Source organism: Nerophis ophidion, linkage group LG13 (assembly GCF_033978795.1).
Source record: "Nerophis ophidion isolate RoL-2023_Sa linkage group LG13, RoL_Noph_v1.0, whole genome shotgun sequence".
Lineage (NCBI taxonomy): Eukaryota > Metazoa > Chordata > Actinopteri > Syngnathiformes > Syngnathidae > Nerophis > Nerophis ophidion.
Genome location: NC_084623.1, coordinates 5,112,628 through 5,134,718, shown reverse-complemented (window position 1 = coordinate 5,134,718; position 22,091 = coordinate 5,112,628). Strand labels below are relative to the sequence as shown.

General features: G+C 40.4%; 1 protein-coding gene across 1 annotated transcript in view; it reads right to left on the bottom strand.

Annotated features, from left to right (window-relative positions):
• The window catches only part of epha6 (eph receptor A6), a 354,317-nt gene that overhangs the window by 20,222 nt on the left and 312,004 nt on the right, over positions 1 to 22,091 (bottom strand). The window contains 4 exon segments of the mRNA XM_061918280.1: positions 638 to 699; positions 10,337 to 10,522; positions 16,696 to 16,821; positions 17,520 to 17,590. Coding sequence (XP_061774264.1) covers positions 638 to 699; positions 10,337 to 10,522; positions 16,696 to 16,821; positions 17,520 to 17,590 — 445 coding nt within the window.

The window sequence follows — 22,091 nt, the reverse complement described above, 5'->3', positions numbered from 1 at the left end:
TTTTAGGTCGGGTAATTACTTTTCTTCCTTGAGTAGTTCAATAATTAACATAGATTTTGGTGACGTAAATAAGTAGACACAAAAAGATTATTTTCAAAGAGAGAAAGCAGGCGGGACTTTGTTGAGTTTAATTTGGTCTGAAGTCTTTTACATGTAAATAACTGTTAACTGTGTTGTAAATAACTTATTTATGCTCATCAAAGCTCTGAGTTCATGTTTTTTTTTTTTTTTTGTGCCTTCTGTTGGCAACAATAACATTAATTTGGTACAGTAATGAGGCCGTAAAATGTGCGTATACTTTATAAATAAAAACCATATGGGTAACTTACACATCTGTGAAGGCACCATTATTGCTGATAAGTACATACAGGTTTTGGAGCAACATAAGTTGCCATCTGAGCAACGTCTTTTCCATGGACGCCCCTGCTTATTTCAGCAAGACAATGCCAAGCCACGTGTTACAACAGCAAGGCTTCATAGTAAAAGAGTGCAGGTACATTTTATATAAAAACTAATTGCAAAATTTCAGACTGTTCATCTTCAAACGGAACGAACAATATACATAAGAAAAACCTATAATGCCCTTTTTTAATTAGTCAATTTTCAGTTCAACATAACTTTTTGGGACAGTACTCACCCTGAGAAAGGAGTCCAGGGAGCCATTTTCCATATATTCCACCACGATCATCACAGGCCTGCCTGCAATCACACATGATTTGTATTTATTACGAAAATCTCACAGGTGATCTCCACCTATTGACGCAACACAGTATGAACCATATGATGATGTGAATGTTCCTTTATAAGGTCTCCTCAAAGATCAAATGGTGAGCAGCTTGAAGGCTGGTGTTTGGTGACTTGCTAGCTACTTTGAACAATGAATGAAAGACAACAAAGTCTGTGGTGACATAATATTTGACAGAATGTGGAGAAATGTCAGAAGAAGATAAGGTGAAGGAAACTGACAATTGTCAATCTTTTATGATGCAAAAGCATAATCGGTTGTGACATAAGGTATTCTAAAAAGACATTGGCTCTTCAACTTATAAGTATTTTGATGTATAAGCTTTTTCTTTGTTGCCATTGCTTTCCAACACACACTTTTTCAGTTCAGAGCAGAAATATTCCCACAAAATTCATAATTTTTCCTCCTAATTTGTGTTACTTTGCGGTTCTTCTCACTACCGAAGCTTTCTTGCACATCCTGTGTGTGCAAGCTTGTAAGCGAGCGGTCCCGCCTACGCCCGCAGTAGGGTTGTACGGTATACCGGTACTAGTATAGTATCGCGGTACTAATGAATAAAAAACGGTGCTATACTCTGTTTGAAAAGTACCGGTTTGCCATATTTATTTATTGTTTTTACTTGTCATAATCTGTGGTCTGGATTATGGTTTTAATTTTCAATCTAAGACTACTTCTGTCACGCCTGTAAATTTATGTTTTGATTTTGGTCAGGTTATGTTTAGTTTTTTGGACATTTTAGTTCTGTCTTGGCACTTCCTGGTTTGTTTTCGTCTCCATGCCAACTCATTAGTTTTCACCTGTCATGTCAAGTCCCTGTCCTCAGCCTCACACCTGTTTTCACTAATTATCATAGCTACTTAAGTCACTCTTTTTCTTGTCTTCATGCTGGGATATTCACACTCGCACGCACCCTACCCATGCTGTTCCAACCTTCACGCCCTCATCCACAGTTCCATGCCGTGTAAGTTTGTGTATTTATGCCACAGTGCTAGTTTTGTTTTATTTGTATATAGCCATGCCATTGTGCTGTTTTGTTTTAAGTTTAGTATAGATTATTATCCGCCACAGAGCGCGTCCTTGGTTTGCCTTTTTGTAGTTTGTTTGTTTATTTAACCCTTGTATTATGTTGGGGAAAATGACATTGATTATGTTGCGGGTCGTTTTGACCCGTACTGTGTAAATGCACTCAAAACAGTCAAGAAAACAGGTTAAACCAATAACAATTTTATTTTAGGTTATATAAACATTTAGAAAAGTGACATACAATAAAATTGTATTCCAATTGTATTATGTTAAGGGTCAATTTGACCCATTTCAGTTTTTGTGTTGATCAAAGTACTGGTTATCCTTTCTTTTTCTTGCTGAAATCTGGTGACTTTTCCTCATCTAGGGTCATGAACTGGTGTGTAAATCTGGACACTTTGTTGTGTAGTGGAATGTTTCTGCAGAGTTTGTATAAGAAGATGATGTTATGGGTCATTTTGACCCAGGTGCTTTAATGTGGGTAAATAGCTGTTCAGATCCAAAAATAAACATGTCTCCTTGATGTACTTTTTACTTTGATGTACAATTGTTTGTATTTTGATTGTCTCTGAGACCCAGAGCCAGGTGTGTGAAGAGAGGGAACTTTCTCACACTTGTCCTTGTCTCCCCAGATGGCATCCTTCTGGAGCTCATTTTTGGTGAGTTTGTCAAAGAGATGACATGAGAACAGTGACAAGGACAAGTGTGAGAAAGTTCCCTCTCTTCACACACCTGGCTCTGGGTCTCAGAGGCAATCAAAATACAAACAATTGTACATCAAAGTAAAAAGTACATCAAAGAGACTTGTTTATTTTGGCTATTTACCCACACTAAAGCGCCTGGGTCAAAATGACCCGCAACATCATCTTTGTATACACACTCTGCAAGACATTCCACTACACAACAAAGTGTCCAGATTTTACACGCCAGTTCACGACCCTAGATGAGGAAAAGTCACCAAATTTCAGCAAGAAAAAGACAGGATAACCAGTACTTTGATAAACACAAAAACTGAAATGGGTCAAATTGACCCTCAACATAATAGAAGGGTTAATAAATATCATGTACCTGAATTCACGCCTGACTCGTCCTGTAATCCTTCTGCATCGAAAGAGCACACACAATCCATGTCCAAGCCCGACAACTTTGTTTCCTATATATATATATATATATATATATATATACATATATATATCCATCCATTTTCTACCGCTTATTCCCTTTCGGGGGCGCTGGCGCCTATCTCAGCTACAATCGGGCGGAAGGCGGGGTACACCCTGGACAAGTCGCCACCTCATCACAGGGCCAACACAGATAGACAAACAACATTCACACTCAGATTCACACACTAGGGCCAATTTAGTATTGCCAATCAACCTATCCCCAGGTGCATGTCTTTGGAAGTGGGAGGAAGCCGGAGTACCCGGAGGGAACCCACGCAGTCACGGGGAGAACATGCAAACTCCACACAGAAAGATCCCGAGCCTGGATTTGAACCCAGGACTGCAGGACCTTCGTATTGTGAGGCAGACGCACTAACCCCTCTGCCACCGTGAAGCCATATATATATATATATATATATATATATATATATATATAAATTGATTCATATATATATATATATATAAATTGATTCAGGCTTCACGGTGGCAGAGGGGTTAGTGCGTCTGCCTCACAATACGAAGTTCCTGCAGTCCTGGGTTCAAATCCAGGCTCGGGATCTTTCTGTGTGGAGTTTGCATGTTCTCCCCGTGAATGCGTGGGTTCCCTCCGGGTACTCCGGCTTCCTCCCACCTCCAAAGTCATGCACCTGGGGATAGGTTGATTGGCAACACTAAATTGGCCCTAGTGTGTGAATATGAGTGTGAATGTTGTCTGTCTATCTGTGTTGGCCCTGCGATGAGGTGGCGACTTGTCCAGGGTGTACCCTGCCTTCCGCCCGATTGTAGCTGAGATAGGCGCCAGCGCCCCCCGCGACCCCGAAAGGGAATAAGCGGTAGAAAATGGATGGATGGATGGATAAATTGATTCAAAATCGAGATGAATAAGAATGTTTATATTATAAACACTTTGTAGGGCGCAACAGAAAGCAAAGCCAGAATTGACAAGCCAACTATACACGAATGATATGGACTTACAACTGCTATTGCAACTTGGTGCCATACCTGCAAATGAGACTCAGAAATGTGATCATAAAACAAGATATAAGAAGTTATCCATCCATTCATTTTCTACCGCTTGTCCCTTTTGGGGTCGCGGGGAGTGCTGGAGTAATCAGCTTATTTTTAAATGTCGTAAAAAAATAATCAAAAACAATGAATAATTATTAACACAGTTCCGAAAAGTACGACCGTTGAATACCGGTATTGATTCAAAGGTACCGAGAATCAGCACAACACTGGGAATCAGTACTGTATCGGTTCAAATGTGAATGGTACCCCTCTCTCGTTGAGGTAGTACTGTACTGTCATTGTTTTGACTTCACTGCCTCCTTCAACGCCATTACCATAACATTTTCTTTCCCTCCAAATTAGCATTGCTCAGTGAGAGAACTATATGGGGAGTAGAATCAAAGGCTGAGGAGTATTCAAAGTAAACACAAGAACAACTCTGCTGAATACAAGAGAAGACATGACCTGACAGCTTAGAGGACTGAACAAATACTCCTAGGAAGGAAATGTGAGAGTACGTCTAAACAAGTACGTGTTGTCGGAGAGCAGGAGAAATAATAACAAAGAGAGGAAAACCGTTCATTTGTCTTAAAACCTGTTTTGTCATTCAATTATCCGACAGAAGGCTGACCCAAATTTTTCCCAAACCCAACTTGCCCTGGGTCTGGATGAATTCCTGTGAGAATCCTGCGTGTGATTAAAGCATTAAGGAGTAGGACTACCCAGGACTAGATGCAGTGTGCTCAAGCAACCACCAGGTAGCATCTGTGAGCAGATAATACTGTATCATCTCTTTCTTTTTCAAACGTATCAGGTCAGTAAATGGTAAATGGGTTATACTTGTATAGCGCTTTTCTACCTTTTTTTAAGGAACTCAAAGCGCTTTGACACTATTTCCACATTCACACACACATTCACAGACTGATGTAATTAAGTAATTAGGGGTGTCAAAAAAAAAAAAAGAAAAATAATCACGATTCTTTCTTGTAAAGTTTCTTAATCGATTCTAAAAAAAAATATCAAAGATATAAAAATATATAATTTAAAAAAATTTTTTTTTAGACATTTTCCAATCCATCCATCCATTTTCTACCGCTTATTCCCTTTCGGGGTCGCGGGGGGCGCTGGCGCCTATCTCAGCTACAATCGGGCGGAAGGCAGGGTACACCCTGGACAAGTCGTTAAAACAATCTGTCCTTTTTTCTACCTTTTTTCTGCATTTTCTACCGCTTGTTACTCTCGTTTTTTTCCTAGCTGCCCAGGCTAATCATATAGTGTAAACATGCATTTTCCCATCAATAACTTGACATCATCACACTCAGAAAAAAAAATATATATATATAAATATACATACATATATATATGTATATGTATATGTGTGTGTGTGTGTGTATATATAGATATATATATGTCTGTCTATCTGTGTTGGCCCTGCGATGAGGTGGCGACTTGTCCAGGGTGTACCCTACCTTCCGCCCGATTGTAGCTGAGATAGGCGCCAGCGCCCCCCGCGACCCCGAAAGGGAATAAGCGGTAGAAAAATGGATGGATGTTGATATTTGTGTCTATATATATATATATATATATATACACAGTATATATATATATATATATATTTAGTACAGTACTGTATGTGATTTTTTTTAAATTATGTTCCACGTTTGTATGTCTTGTTCAGCACGTAGCAATACCGCTACATGATGCTTAGTGTTTCACCAAAGCTACATCCGTTTATCACACAGCTTCTAAAACTTGTAGATCATCCTCCTTATATTCAGGCTCAAAAATATGAGTGTCTGGATCACCATTGGTCCCAAAGTAGTTTTTGTTGTCTCTCGTGAAGTCTGCCATGACTAGTAGTGTTGTTGAAAGGAAACACGAACACGGTGAAATCAATAGGCCGCTTTGTGCCTAAAATAAACAAAAATATTTAAATATAATATATTTTTAAGACTGTTACCACTTACAGCGTGTGTATAAAATGTTAATGGAGGTTTTTTAAGGCGGAATAGAGGGACTCATATCGGCTCCGTTGTTGGCTGATGTTTGTAATGATACGAAAATTACAAAAAAAACATGTTCCTCTTAAAAATTAAATATTTAACATGCCTCAAATATACTATTTGTATCCTTAATGCTTGTCGCAGCGGGTGAGCCGTTAGGCTTAAAAGAGTGGCCGACATTGGTGGGGTTTCTCCTCTCGCTAAGCATTTTCACTTCAATGCTGATGGCTTTCCTTTTCTTTGACGCACCAGAAGAGGCAGAATACAGAAATGCTTAGAGCTAGCTAAATAGTGAAGATGTCCTTCCTCAGCGTAGCTTCAGCTCTACGGTCTTCTCCTGGATCTGGTGTTTATGGAGCAAAATGCTGTGTTTTAATGAGTCTGTAGCCAGCGTAACACATGCTCCTGTACAAGCTGTGCTTGGCAGTTAGGCTCTGTCAGGCCTTTCATCCAAAATAGTCCCTTTTGTGTCTGTCTTCCTGTCTCAATGCCTCCCTCCACCTTTCCATCTGTTGTTGTTCTTCGGGGACTAATTACGGCGAGTGTTGTGCTGTGACTGACAGCCATACCTGCAGTCAAATAACAGGTGACACGCCGCTAAACAGGTGCGTTTTTGTTTGTTTTTTTTTGCTCGTGAACTATACCGCGTAACTTTTATGGTCCGCATCCTGCTAATTAGTCCTGCCGAGCCAAACATTATAATGACGACGCTCTGACAGACTTTAGCGGAAGCAAGGACAGTGGGTCTGGGTTAGTTTTCTTGCCTCATCCCTCGATTCTCCATTCAAAATCTTTACTTTTTTAACATTTTTTATTCAATATTGGGTGCCAGTTCCACGATTACCGTATTTCTTTGAATTCCCGCTGGGCGTATAGTATGCGCCTGCTTTGAATTACTGCCGGGTCAAACTCGTTTCGCAAAATAATTAGCGCATGCTTAGTATTACCGCCGGTTCAAACTCGTCACGTCACGAGTGACACTTCCCCTGTCATCATTTTCAAAAAGGAGGCTGATTTCTGTAATTTGAAATAGCATAAAATGAAGAAGATTAAGAGCTATTCAGTAGGATTTAAGGTCCAAGCTATTGAATATGCTAAAAAGAACAGTAAGCAGCTATATTTTTATCAGCATTTAAGTCTCACCTTAAAACTCATTTGTATACTCTAGCCTTTAAATAGACTCCCTTTTTAGACCAGTTGATCTGCCGTTTCTTTTCTTTTTCTCCTATGTCCCACTCTCCCTTGTGGAGGGGGTCCGGTCCGATCCGGTGGCCATGTACTGCTTGCCTGTGTATCGGCTGGGGACATCTCTGCGCTGCTGATCCGCCTCCACTTGGGATGGTTTCCTGCTGGCTCCGCTGTGAACGGGACTCTCGCTGCTGTGTTGGATCCGCTTTGGACTGGACTTTCGCGACTGTGTTGGATCCATTATGGATTGAACTTTCACAGTATCATGTTAGACCCGCTCGACATCCATTGCTTTCCTCCTCTCCAAGGTTCTTAGTCATCATTGTCACCGACGTGCCACTGGGTGTGAGTTTTCCTTGCCCTTATGTGGGCCTACCGAGGATGTGGTAGTGGTTTGTGCAGCCCTTTGAGACACTGGTGATTTAGGGCTATATAAGTAAACATTGATTGATTGATTGATTGATAATATACCGTAGCTGCGTGTGTCAAATATGAGTCATTAAATGACTCCCGCCTCCTGGTGGTAGAGGGCGCTAGTGATCCTTCTTGCGACTACTTGGCTGCAGAAGAAGTGACAACAAGTCTCCCATCCAAAGGCAAAACCTAGTAACTAACTTCTGGCCGATTTGAGAAAACAAAGGAAAACTAATCTATCTTGATGCTGTTTTACAAAGATCTACAAAGTCATCAAACGTATAGATGTTTTCTTGAGCTTTCATTTTCTTGCCGATTGAATCTGCTCTCGGGCTTCACGGTGGCAGAGGGGTTAGTGCGTCTGCCTCACAATACGAAGGTCCTGCAGTCCTGGGTTCAAATCCAGGCTCGGGATCTTTCTGTGTGGAGTTTGCATGTTCTCCCCGTGAATGCGTGGGTTCCCTCCGGGTACTCCGGCTTCCTCCCACCTCCAAAGACATGCACCTGGGGATAGGTTGATTGGCAACACTAAATGGTCCCTAGTGTGTGAATGTGAGTGTGAATGTTGTCTGTCTATCTGTGTTGGCCCTGCGATGAGGTGGCGACTTGTCCAGGGTGTACCCCGCTTTCCGCCGGATTGTAGCTGAGATAGGCGCCAGCGCCCCCCACGACCCCAAAAGGGAATGAGCGGTAGAAAATGGATGGATGGATGAATCTGCTCTCATGAACGTGTACCCTTTCTCCAGATATTTCATCACAATCTCAGGTGGGCCCCATTCTGCGTTTGCACTTTGGGCAAGAGCCGTGTACAGCGTCCAGTTTTTATTTTGACCTCCACAGTAATCTGCCCAAAAGAGTATGCAAGGGGAAGAATAAAGAACAATACATTTAATGAAGGTGCTTCCAACGTCCTGGGCCAATCTTCCAAATATCCCCTGGTGCCATAATATCACATAATCAGCTTGACCGTCGGCACCATTCGTGCAAATGTCTCATTAAAGACAATAATGCGACTGACAAAGAAGCTCCGATTGGTCCCTTGAGATACTAGGTTTTTCAGTTGTATCTACGCGGTTTTGTGGTAGTTGCTAGGTCCTGCCATGCGCGTAACAGCTTACTTACGGAACAAATTACAATATCGCATACACTAATGTAAAGCATATTACCTCGGAACTCCAAAATTATTATCAGCTCAGTTTTGACCAAAATTGAGTTACTGGGTTTTGCCTTTGGACGAGATAAGTGTCGTGATATGTGCTGGGAACGGATATGACGCGGGTGTGCACGGCGGACCTTTTAGGACAGGGGTAGGGAACCTATGGCTCGCGAGCCAGATGCGGCTCTTTTGATGACTGCATCCGGCTCTCGGGTAAATCTGAGCTGACATTGCTTGAATAATTCCACTTGTAATCACAGTGTTAAAAATAATGTTCAAAATACAAAACATTCTCGTGCATTTTTAATCCATCCATCTGTTTTCTACCACACCTGTTCAAAAAGTTGCGTAAATGGTAAGAAGTTATTTAGTTATTATTGGTTAGTGTGGGGCTTGCCCTCCTGGGGGTTCTTCAGACCACCAAGAGAGCCTGTTTTGGGGTTACAATATTGTTTTATTTTTCAATAAGTCTCTCAGTTGCTTTCCAGCAATTTGCTTTTTCTCTTTCATTCTTGCTCGCACTCCAGGCAACCCTGTCTCTCCTCCTGGCTGCTGCTTATAACAGAGCGACAGGTGATTGGATAACAAGGCCCAGCTGGGCCATAAACGCACCTGTCGGTGATTTCGAGGGCGGTCGTGGCACACCCGCTTCGCTGCAGGCCCGCAGGCCACGCCTCCTCCACAGTTAAATTCAGAATAACAATGTTCTTTAAGAATAAGAGACCTTTATACTCTAGAAATGTTGGTCTTACTTAAAAATGCACGCGTTTAGTTGTGTTCAGTGTTAAAAAAATATATGACATGGCTCTCACGGAAATACATTTTAAAATATTTGGCTTCTTGGCTCTCTCAGCCAAAAAGGTTCCCGACCCCTGTTTTAGGATTTAACACCACTACTCTTATGCTGGCTATGTAAACAACCGGGCTGAAATAAAGCATGTTCCAGTCATAAATACCCAGTGTATTATTTATACAATAACACTTCATGGTGGCAGTGGTGGGATAAAGAGATCACCAACAGAGCAGAACGAGAGGGGGAGTTGTCCGAGGATAATTCTGTCGTCGCCCGCACTTGAGGAGCCGAGCTAACTGATAGCAGCGGTCTGCACGTCGGGAGCAACCCAAACCAGAGCGCGCTATGGCTACACACCTACCTCTTGCTTGCACTTTTAACATGGAGGATTACATATCTAAAATAAAACAGTTTTCTAAACTGGACTTTCAATCGAAGCAGGAGACAGAGAGACTTTTAAAACTGAAGAAAGATAAGGAAGACTTCTATAAACAAGTTATTGGTGCTTTTAATCAGAAGGAGCTGCGCATGAACTTCATTTATAAGTAAAGGTAAGACCAAAATAATGTTGTTTTTTTATTAAATGTGCTTTTCATGTTGGTATCCTTACATCACACTCAAATGTATAAGCGCAGGCCTAAATTTATTGCATGCCTTTGGTAAACGCCGGAGTGAGAAGAGGTTTTAAATTAATTAGCGCCCCGGCGGCAATTCAAGGAAATACGGTAATCATGTTTTAAAGACTTTTAACATAAAAAATTAATCAAATGTCGCTTTTTGTGTCGTAAAAAATGAAGGGCTTTTTTTCACCCCAATCACGTGCAATGCGAGAGGGAATCGTACTTTTCGTGACCACGCCTTCCAGCCGGATGATGTTGGGGTGGTCGAACTGGCCCATGATGGACGCCTCGCGCAGGAAATCCCGCCGCTGACGCTCCACGTAGCCGCCTTTCAGCGTCTTTATGGCCACCGCAATCTCCTTCTTGCCGGGGGTTCTCAGCCGCCCGCTGCACACTTCCCCAAACTCACCTGGAGGCGACACACACACACACACACACACACACACACACACACACACACACACACACACACACACACACACAGGTGTGAAATCATTTCAAGCGGCCTGCAAAACACCGTAAATCAAAGCAAAACAAAGCACAAAATAATGTGATTATTACATACATATTGTAAAAAATTGCATCTGTAGATTTCATGGTAAACATCAGACAATTTTTTTACCATATTTAAAAATTTTTTTATTTTAATTTAATTTTTTTTACCATATTTTAATCGGCATTTTTACAGGTATTTGATGTATAATATAAGTCAAGCAAATCTATGAATATAAGCAACAAGTTGAATCATTTTTTAAATTTTTTCATGTGGGCCACTTTAAATGACAAACCCCGTTTCCATATGAGTTGGGAAATTGTGTTAGATGTAAATATAAACAGAATACAATGATTTGCAAATCCTTTTCAAGCCATATTCAGTTGAATATGCTACAAAGACAACATATTTGATGTTCAAACTCATAAACTTTATTTTTTTTTTTGGCAAATAATAATTAACTTAGAATTTCATGGCTGCAACACGTGCCAAAGTAGTTGGGAAAGGGCATGTTCACCACTGTGTTTCATCACCTTTTCTTTTAACAACACTCAATAAACGTTTGGGAACTGAGGAAACTAATTGTTGAAGCTTTGAAAGTGGAATTCTTTCCCATTCTTGTTTTATGTAGAGCTTCAGTCCTTCAACAGTCCGGTGTCTCCGCTGTTCTATTTTACGTTTCATAAGGCGCCACACATTTTCCATGGGAGACAGGTCTGGACTGCAGGCGGGTCAGGAAAATACCTGAACTTTTATTTTGCGAAGCCACACTGTTGTAACACGTGCTGAATGTGGCTTGGCATTGTCTTGCTGAAATAAGCAGGGGCGTCCATGAAAGAGACGGCGCCTATATGGCAGCATATGTTGTTCCAAAACCTGTATGTACCTTTCAGCATTAATGGTGCCTTCACAGATGTGTAAGTTACCCATGCCTTGGGCACTAATACACCCCCATACCATCACACATGCTGGCTTTTGAACTTTGCGTTGATAACAGTCTGGATGGTTCGCTTCCCCTTTGTCGAATATTTCCAAAAACAATTTGAAATGTGGACTTGTCAGACCACAGAACCCTTTTCTACTTTGCATCAGTCCATCTTAGATGATCTCGGACCCAGAGAAGCCGGCGGCGTTTCTGGATGTTGTTGATAAATGGCTTTCGCTTTGCATGGTAGAGCTTTAACTTGCACTTACAGATGTAGCGACCAACTGTATTTAGTGACAGTGGTTTTCTGAAGTGTTCCTGAGCCCATGTGGTGATATCCTTTAGAGGTTGATGTCTGTTTTTGATACAGTGCCGTCTGAGGGATCGAAGGTCACGGTCATTCAATGTTGGTTTCCGGCCATGCCGCTTACGTGGAGTGATTTCTCCAGATTCTCTGAACCTTTTGATGATATTATGGAGCGTAGATCTTGAAATCCCTAAATTTCTTGCAATTGCACTTTGAGAAACGTTGTTCTTAAACTGTTTGACAATTTGCTCACGCAGTTGTGGACAAAGGGGTGTACCTCGCCCCATCCTTTCTTGTGAAAGACTGAGCATTTTTTTGGGAAGCTGTTTTTATACCCAATCATGGCACCCACCTGTTCCCAATTAGCCTGCACACCTGTGGGAAGTTCCAAATAAGTGTTTGATGAGCATTCCTAAACTTTATCCGTATTTATTGCCACCTTTCCCAACTTCTTTGTCACGTGTCGCTGGCATCAAATTCTAAAGTTATTGATTATTTGCAGTTTGAACATCAAATATGTTGTCTTTGTAGCATATTCAACTGAATATGGCTTGAAAAGGATTTGCAAATCATTGTATTCTGTTTATATTTACATCGAACACAATTTCCCAACTCATATGGAGACGAGGTTTGCATGTAGCGAGCGAATGTGGCCCCTGGGCCTTGACTTTGACACCTCTTCTCTCCACTTTTTGATTACAACTGAACGGCGTTCATCTTTATTCATGATTTTATTTCCCCTCGCGTACATATTGTGCTCGAGAAATAAACCGCCCTGACCAAATGCTTATCAGCAGAAATATCACGAGCATACTTCTTATACATTAATATTCATATATATATAATCACCGCTACAGTAGAAGAGGCCCTCCGAGGTCCACTTCTAGCTGCCATCAATGAAAACAGGTTTGACACCCCCCACAGTCAGGAGTCACCTCACTTAACACCACCTGCAGGTAGCGTTACGCACCAGCAGGGGGCAGTGTTGTCATGCACTTGTACTGAGGCTTCTTAAAAAAAAAAAAGTATCTTTTTCCAAAAATAGACATCACAGCCTCTTGAAGCAGCTAAACTATTTTAAAGCATCTTTCATTTACACAATGAAAGAAGAAGAAGCTTAGGTCCTAAAAAGGTGCAATTTTCTCGTTTTCAGACAAATGCTTTCCACAAGAATATGACACATAAGCATAATAAGTCCTGCTGATATGTGTTAAAACAGTCTGTGTGTGCATTTGTATCATCGAGACATCAAGAAGAGCTTCAATATGAGGAGGTGTGAACAAGTCAGGACATAAATCATGGCCCCAATAACATTGCATCCAATAGAGAGCCAAATACTAGAATCTGTGAACATTGCTCCAAAGTCAGGATTTTTTTTCTTGATTTAATTAGCGTAAAAAAGTAAACATTCGCAGGTGCAAAGGCAGCAATATTGTTATGATTTGGATTTTTGAGTCTTTTCGTGGGCTTCACGGTGGCAGAGGGGTTAGTGTGTCTGCCTCACAATACGAAGTTCCTGCAGTCCTGGGTTCAAATCCAGGCTCGGGATCTTTCTGTGTGGAGTTTGCATGTTCTCCCCGTGAATGCGTGGGTTCCCTCCGGGTACTCCGGCTTCCTCCCACCTCCAAAGACATGCACCTGGGGATAGGTTGATTGGCAACACTAAAATTGGCCCTAGTGTGTGAATGTGAGTGTGAATGTTGTCTGTCTATCTGTGTTGGCCCTGCGATGAGGTGGCGACTTGTCCAGGGTGTAACCTGCCTTCCGCCCGATTGTAGCTGAGATGGGCGCCAGCGACCCCGAAAGGGAATAAGTGGTAGAAAATGGATGGATGGATGGAGTCTTTTCGTGTTTTCTGTTTGTTTTGGACTAATTCGGTTTCGGTTTGTGCGCCTCTCAATTTGTTGCCATGGTTGCTCATTGTTTTCACCTGCCGCTTGCTCCTGACGCGCACCTGTGTTGTGATTACTGTCATTATTTAGCCTGCCTTCTCCCGTCAGTCTGCCTTGCTTCCTAATTTGCCATACGCAACAAGTGACAACGTTTGTTGTCGGTTCTGTTTATCCTAGCTTCCATGCTAAGGCCCTTTAGTGTTCCCTAGCTCCCATGCTAGCTCTTTTGGTTTTGTCTAAGTCTGTTTCCTACCTGCACGCTGTGTCCAAAGCCCGCCTGCAACCTTGGTAGAACGAAACCCGCATCACCATGCGACAAGCGGGTCACAAATATATGATCAAACAAGACGGCAGCTAAATAAGGACTTCCCTATTCAACCAAGAAAAGAAAAAAACGCCAGGTGAACGGCTGATTTTACGACTTTCGGTGCTGACGTAAGATAACCCTCGTCCCATTTGTGACCATAATATGAACAAGTACACTACGCTACTAAGACTATAGTGGCCATTAACAGTTAGCTTCTACGGCTGGGTTGCCCAAAGTGCGGCACAGGGGCCATCTGTGGTTCGGGACCCTTTTGTTATCAGCCTGAAGCACATTACCAAAAAAACAAAAAATAGAGAATGTCTCATTTGCACCCCCTGGTGGTGAAATCCATCAAAATGAGGGTAGTCCCAAAAAGGACGGATTTCCCAAATTGACTGTGTGTCGGTTTTAAAAGTGCTCCCTCTTTGGTCAACATATGAAATAACAAGTGTGTGTAAAAATTTGAAGTCCTCCTCCTCTGGTCAACTTATGTAATAACAAGTGTGTGTAAAAAAAATTTAAGTGCTCCTCTTCTGATCAACATATGAAATAACAAGTGTGTGTAAAAATTTGAAGTCCTCCCCCTCTGGTGAACTTATGTAATAACAAGTGTGTGTAAAACATTTTAAGTGCTCCCCCTCTGATCAACATATGAAATAACAAGTTAGCGTACAAATTTGAAGTCCTCCCCCTCTGGTCAACTTATGTAATAACAAGTGTGTGTAAAAAATTTTAAGTGCTCCCCCTCTGATCAACATATGAAATAACAAGTGTGTGTAAAAATGTGAAGTGCTCCCCCTATGATCAACATATGAAATAACAAGTGTGTGTAAAAATTTGAAGTCCTCCCCCTCTGGTCAACTTATGTAATAACAAGTGTGTGTAAAAAATGTTAAGTGCTCCCCCTCTGATCAACATATGAAATAACAAGTTAGTGTAAAAATGTGAGGTGCTCCCCCTCTGGTCAACTTATGTAATAACAAGTGTGTGTAAAAAAATTTAAGTGCTCCCCCTCTGATCAACATATGAAATAACAAGTGTGTGTAAAAATGTGAAGTGCTCCCCCTATGATCAACATATGAAATAACAAGTGTGTTTAAAAATTTGAAATCCTCCCCCTCTGGTCAACTTATGTAATAACAAGTGTGTGTAAAAAATTTTAAGTGCTCCCCCTCTGATCAACATATGAAATAACAAGTTAGTGCAAAAATTTGAAGTGCTCCCCCTCTGGTCAACTTATGTAATAACAAGTGTGTGTAAAAAAATTTAAGTGCTCCCCTCTGATCAACATATGAAATAACAAGTTTGTGTAAAAATGTGAAGTGCTCCCACTATGATCAACATATGAAATAAGTGTGTGTAAAAATTTGAAGTCCTCCCCCTCTGGTCAACTTATGTAATAACAAGTGTGTGTAAAACATTTTAAGTGCTCCCCCTCTGATCAACATATGAAATAACAAGTTAGTGTAAAAATGTGAGGTGCTCCCCCTCTGGTCAACTTATGTAATAAGTGTGTGTAAAAAAATTTAAGTGCTCCCCTCTGATCAACATATGAAATAACAAGTTTGTGTAAAAATGTGAAGTGCTCCCCCTATGATCAACATATGAAATAACAAGTGTGTGTAAAAATTTGAAGTTCTCCCCCTCTGGTCAACTTATGTAATAACAAGTGTGTGTAAAAAAATTTTAAGTGCTCCCCCTATGATCAACATATGAAATAACAAGTGTGTGTAAAAATGTGAAATGCTCCCCCTATGATCAACATATGAAATAACAAGTTAGTGTAAAAATGTGAAGTGCTCCCCCTCTGGCCAACGTTTGAAATAACAAGTGTGTGGAGGAAATTGGAATGCGCCCCCTTTGGCCAAAATGTATAATAATTAAATAAAAATCAAATATAGAGGCATACTGGAATAACTTGAAGTAAACAATGAAAATTAAAAAACAATTACAAAAAAACAACAAAAAATAACTGAATTGACTAAAAGCTTACCTTTTTTATATTTGCATAGTATGTATATATTATTAATGTGGTAAATATAAATATTATGTATGTCCTACAGGGGTAGGCATTTTTCTCACGTCTCAATAATGTAAGAAATACAACACTGTGTGTGTGTGTGTGTGGGGTGGGGGGGGGGGGGGTTCTTGTATTTCTACCCTTCTTGAGACAAGTTAGGACATAAATCATGGTCCATCCATCCATCCATTTTCTACCGCTTATTCCCTTAATCATGGTCCCAATAGGGAAAATAATTGCATCTAATAGACAATGTCTCTTTTGCACCCCTGGTGGGGACATTATCAAAATGCGGGTGGAGGGCTTTTTTTTAAATTGACTGTGTGTCGCTTTTAAAAGTGCTCCCCCTCTGGTGAACATATGAAATAACAAGTGTGTAAGAATATTGACAAAAAAAAGCTTACCTTTTTTATATGTGCATAGTTTGTATATATTACTAATGTTATAAATACAAATATATATATGTATATATCTAGAAAGGGTGGTTCTAAAATGGTAGGCATTTTTCAGAGGTCTCAAGAAGGTAGGAAGTAAGAGAGTGTGTGTGTGTGTGTGTGTGTGTGTGTGTGTGTGTGTGTGTGTGTGTGTGTGTGTGTGTGTGTCTGTGTGTGTGTGTGTGTGTTTGTGTGAGCGCATACCGGCTCCAATAACCCGCTCGATCCGGATCCGAGACGGGTCAATCTCCTTGGTAAACTCATGGACGGCCTGGGCAGGGTCCTCATAGGTGTCAGGGTCCACATAGGTCTTGATCCCGGGGAAAGGAACTACTCCGTTGAAAGGACGCAAGAACATATAAAAAAAAAGACAGGCAGCTTTTCAATATGTTGATGAAGTTGAAGGGTGAAATTTGTCAAAGAAATGATTTTCATTTAGAAAAAGGTCATTAAAATGTTGTAATTAAAAGTAGACATTGTGTGGTAGTGGGAAAATGTGCGTATAGTTAAAAAAAATGCCAGGTAACTCTCCTGTGGCTGTGATCACAAATCAGTGGTCGAAAATCTTCAAACTTCTTCTTTGTGTCCTCCCTCGTTGGCAGGAAGTCAAAATATTTTACTTTTTTAATTATTCCTTATTGTATCGATTTTAGTGATTTCTGATCGTTTGTGAGGGCACTAAAGCGAATTTGGTTTGCGCATGTTGGCAGGGCAGCGTTTACAGAGGACAGTTCAGCTTGGTGTTGTTTTTTTTTTCTCGTTACTAAATAGAAAGTTGATCCATCACTTCCTTTGTACTGATTATCACTTTATATTGTGTTCGAAGTCTTCACTCCTCCACTAAAATATGGAATTTTCAACCAATTATTCATATTCACATCGTTTCTTATGGAGACATTTGCTTCACTATACAAACTTTTTAATCCTAGATGAATTAAGTTCATAAATGGAGGTTCTGCATTTGATAAAACCGTTCCGTTTCCCGAAATGTCGATAAATGCGGTCCAAATAAGGTTGAAGTCTCTCACCGTGTCCATTCTGATAACTGGTCCTCCTCTTATCCTCGGAGGTCATCTTGGCCTTGATGTACCACTGACACCTGTAAAACACAACACTGACGGATGAAGTTCAACGGATCCAATTTAGTTTTGTGCTTACAATGCCGGATTAAAGATAATAAATCCCCTGCTAAGTGCACACCCACCGACTGTATTGACACTTCTATTGTTTCAACAGGAGTGCAGTCTTATAACACTATCTTGCCAATGGCTTGGGGAGGGGGACGCTAATTTGCATAATTCATGTGAAAATCTTAGCAAAAACCTGAATGCAAAACAATATTTTTAGCAATGTCCTCAATATGTCATTTCATGTTTGAGACCCCAAAAGTGTTCAATAACACTGGTCACTTGTTGCTTGTTTTAAAAAATGCAATGTTTAAGGGTCTAAATCAGGGGTGTTCACACTACGGCTTGCGAGATTTGTATGTTGCACCTTATTTATGACCACCTATTATCACCCTATATGACCCTATGCAAACAACCTTCCCTAGTCATGCTGCAAAAAAAACAGATATGGTCACAAGTATAACACAATTTGGGGATGTTGTTAAAAAAAACGCCCATGCACTGTAAAATAAATAAGAATTACACCCATTTAAATCCATTATATTGTGTGCTTTTACTTATATGACCTAATGCAAACAACCTTCCCTAGTCATGGTGCAACAAAATAAATTAACCAACAAACATGGTCACAAATAGCAAAATATAACACAATTTGTGAGAGGAACTCGCATGGCTGCAGTTGTGTGACCCCGAGATGCAAGAATTCCGGAAAGCAGAGAGCAGGTAAGATGATTTTAATGTCATCAAAATAACAAAAGCAAACATAAAGCAGTCGTGCAAAGAAATGTTCCCAACATAGTTTTATCATCAAGCACTGAGTGCTCGAGTGAAACCTAAACAGACATATGTTGATTGGCAGCAGGTGTGGACCGCTGCCAATCAACGGCAAGTGACGAGAATCAGTGGTCCGCGGAAACAAACAGGATATATAACAAAATAAGAGCACTGACAGGAAGTAAGTACAAAAACAAGGAAAACTAACAGAAATTAAGTGACAGATCGTCACATTGTGGATATTATAAACAAATGTCCATGCACTATACAATAAATCAGAATTACACCCATTTAAATCATTGTTTGCTTTTACTTATATGACCCAAAGCAAACAACCTTCCTTAGTCATGGTGCAAAAAAATAATTCAACCAACAGACATGGTCACAAGTATAACACAATTTGGGATATTGTAAACAAATGCCCATGCACTATACAATAAATCAGAATTACACCCATTTATATGACCCAAAGCAAACAAACTTCCCTTGTCATGGTGCACTTAAAAGAAATCATCTAACAGACATGGTCACAAGTAACACAATTTAACAATGTGTAGATATTATAAACAAATGTCCATGCACTATAACATAAATCAGAATTACACCCAATTAAATATGCTTTTACTTATGATACAATGCAAACAACCTTCCCTAGTCATGGTGCAAACAAGCAAAAAAAACCTAGCACAAAATGCCAATAGACATCGTCGCAAATAGCACAATACAACACAATTTGTGGATATTTAAAAAAAACAAACATCCATGCACCATGGAATAAATCTGAATCACATCATTTTAAATCCATTACATTGTTTGTATTTACTTACATGACCCAATGCAAACAACATTCCCTAGTCATAGTGCAAAAAGAAAAATAAATTAACCAATGACATGGTCACAAGTAGCACAATATAACACAATTTGTGGATATTATAAACAACCGTCCATGCACTATAACATACATCAGAATTACACCCATTTAAATTAACTTTTACTTATACGACCTAATGCAAACAACATTCCCTAGTCATGGTGCAAAAAATAAAGTACTCAAAATGCCAACAGACAGGATCACAAATAGCACAATATAACACAATGTGTGGATATTTAAAAAAAAATGTTCATGTACCATAAAAATAAATCAGAATTACATCCTTTTAAAATCCATTACATTGTTTGCATTTACTTATATGACCCAATGCAAACAACATTCCCTAGTCATGGTATACCAAAACAATTTAAAATAAAGAACCAACACAAAATTTTAACAGACATGGTCACAAATAGCACAATATAACACAATTTGTGTATATTATAAACATATGTCCATGCACTATAAAATAAATCTGAATTACACCCATTTAAATCCATTACATTGTTTGTATTTACTTATATGACCCAATGCAAACAACCTTCCCTAGTCAAGGTACAAAAAACAAAATTAACCATCAGACATGGTCACAAGTAGCACAATATAACACAATTTGTGGATATTATAAACAAATGTCCATGCACTATAAGATAAATCAGAATTACATCCATTTAAATCCACTGCATTGTTTGCTTTTACTAATATGACCCAATGCAAGAGATGTAACATAAAGTGTCATGGTAGTGTGTGGAGATGTAACAAAAAGTGTCATGGCAGTGTGTGGAGATGTAACATTAAGTGTCATGGCAGTGTGTGGAGATGTAACATAAAGTGTCATGACAGTGTGTGGAGATGTAACATAAAGTGTCATGGCAGTGTGTGAAGATGTAACAAAAAGTGTCATGGCAGTGTGTGGAGATGTAACATTAAGTGTCATGGCAGTGTGTGGAGATGTAACATAAAGTGTCATGGCAGTGTGTGGAGATGTAACATAAAGTGTTATGGCAGTGCGTGGAGATGTAACATAAAGTGTCATGGCAGTGTGTGGAGATGTAACATAAAGTGTCATGGCAGTGTGTGGAGATGTAACATAAAGTGTCATGGCAGTGTGTGGAGATGTAACAAAGTGTCATGGCAGTGTGTGGAGATGTAACATAAAGTGTTATGGCAGTGCGTGGAGATGTAACATAAAGTGTCATGGCAGTGTGTGGAGATGTAACATAAAGTGTCATGGCAGTGTGTGGAGATGTAACATAAAGTGTCATGGCAGTGTGTGGAGATGTAACATAAAGTGTCATGGCAGTGTGTAGATATGTAACAAAGTTTCATGGCAGTGTGTGGAGATGTAACAAAGTGTCATGGCAGTGTGTGAAGATGTAACATAAAGTGTCATGGCAGTGTGTGGAGATGTAACATAAAGTGTCATGGCAGTGTGTGGAGATGTAACATAAAGTGTCGTGGCAGTGTGTGGAGATGTAACATAAAGTGTCGTGGCAGTGTGTGGAGATGTAACATAAAGTGTCGTGGCATTGTGTGGAGATGTAACATAAAGTGTCACGGCAGTGTGTGGAGATGTAACATAAAGTGTCATGGCAGTGTGTGGAGATGTAACATAAAGTGTCATGGCAGTGTGTGGAGATGTAACATAAAGTGTCATGGCAGTGTGTGGAGATGTAACATAAAGTGTCATGGCAGTGTGTGGAGATGTAACATAAAGTGTCGTGGCAGTGTGTGGAGATGTAACAAAGTGTCATGGCAGTGTGTGGAGATGTAACAATAAGTGTCATGGCAGTGTGTGGAGATGTAACATAAAGTGTCATGTGGAGATGTAACATAAAGTGTCATGGCAGTGTGTGGAGATGTAACATAAAGTGTCATGTGGAGATGTAACATAAAGTGTCATGCCAGTGTGTGGAGATGTAACATAAAGTGTCATGGCAGTGTGTGGAGATGTAACATAAAGTGTCATGTGGAGATGTAACATAAAGTGTCATGCCAGTGTGTGGAGATGAAACATAAAGTGTCATGGCAGTGTGTGGAGATGTAACATAAAGTGTCATGTGGAGATGTAACATAAAGTGTCATGCCAGTGTGTGGAGATGTAACATAAAGTGTCATGGCAGTGTGTGGAGATGTAACATAAAGTGTCATGTGGAGATGTAACATAAAGTGTCATGCCAGTGTGTGGAGATGTAACATAAAGTGTCATGGCAGTGTGTGGAGATGTAACATAAAGTGTCATGTGGAGATGTAACATAAAGTGTCATGCCAGTGTGTGGAGATGAAACATAAAGTGTCATGGCAGTGTGTGGAGATGTAACATAAAGTGTCATGTGGAGATGTAACATAAAGTGTCATGCCAGTGTGTGGAGATGTAACATAAAGTGTCATGGCAGTGTGTGGAGATGTAACAAAGTGTCATGGCAGTGTGTGGAGATGTAACATAAAGTGTCATGTGGAGATGTAACATAAAGTGTCATGGCAGTGTGTGAAGATGTAACATAACAGGGGTGGCCAGACGAGAGGTTTTGGCAGCCACAGGTTGCCAGTCTGGGCTTTGACTGTGTGAAGTCTGTGGGGTCCTGGACACTGATGGACAGCGCCGATAACATGGCAGGTGACACAGACAGGAAGTGGAAGAAGGGGGATTTGGAAATCCACCGTTGACCTCTGTTGATGGGGTCAAGCTGTTCATTAAAGAAATGGCGTTATCAGTCCTTTGCAGTCCTATCCTCTGATCCCCTTCACCCCCTCCCTCGCTCTCCTTCCCCGGCTTTCATGTGGAGGACGGACACCAGCACTCGTCCTGACGGGATTTTTTTTACCCG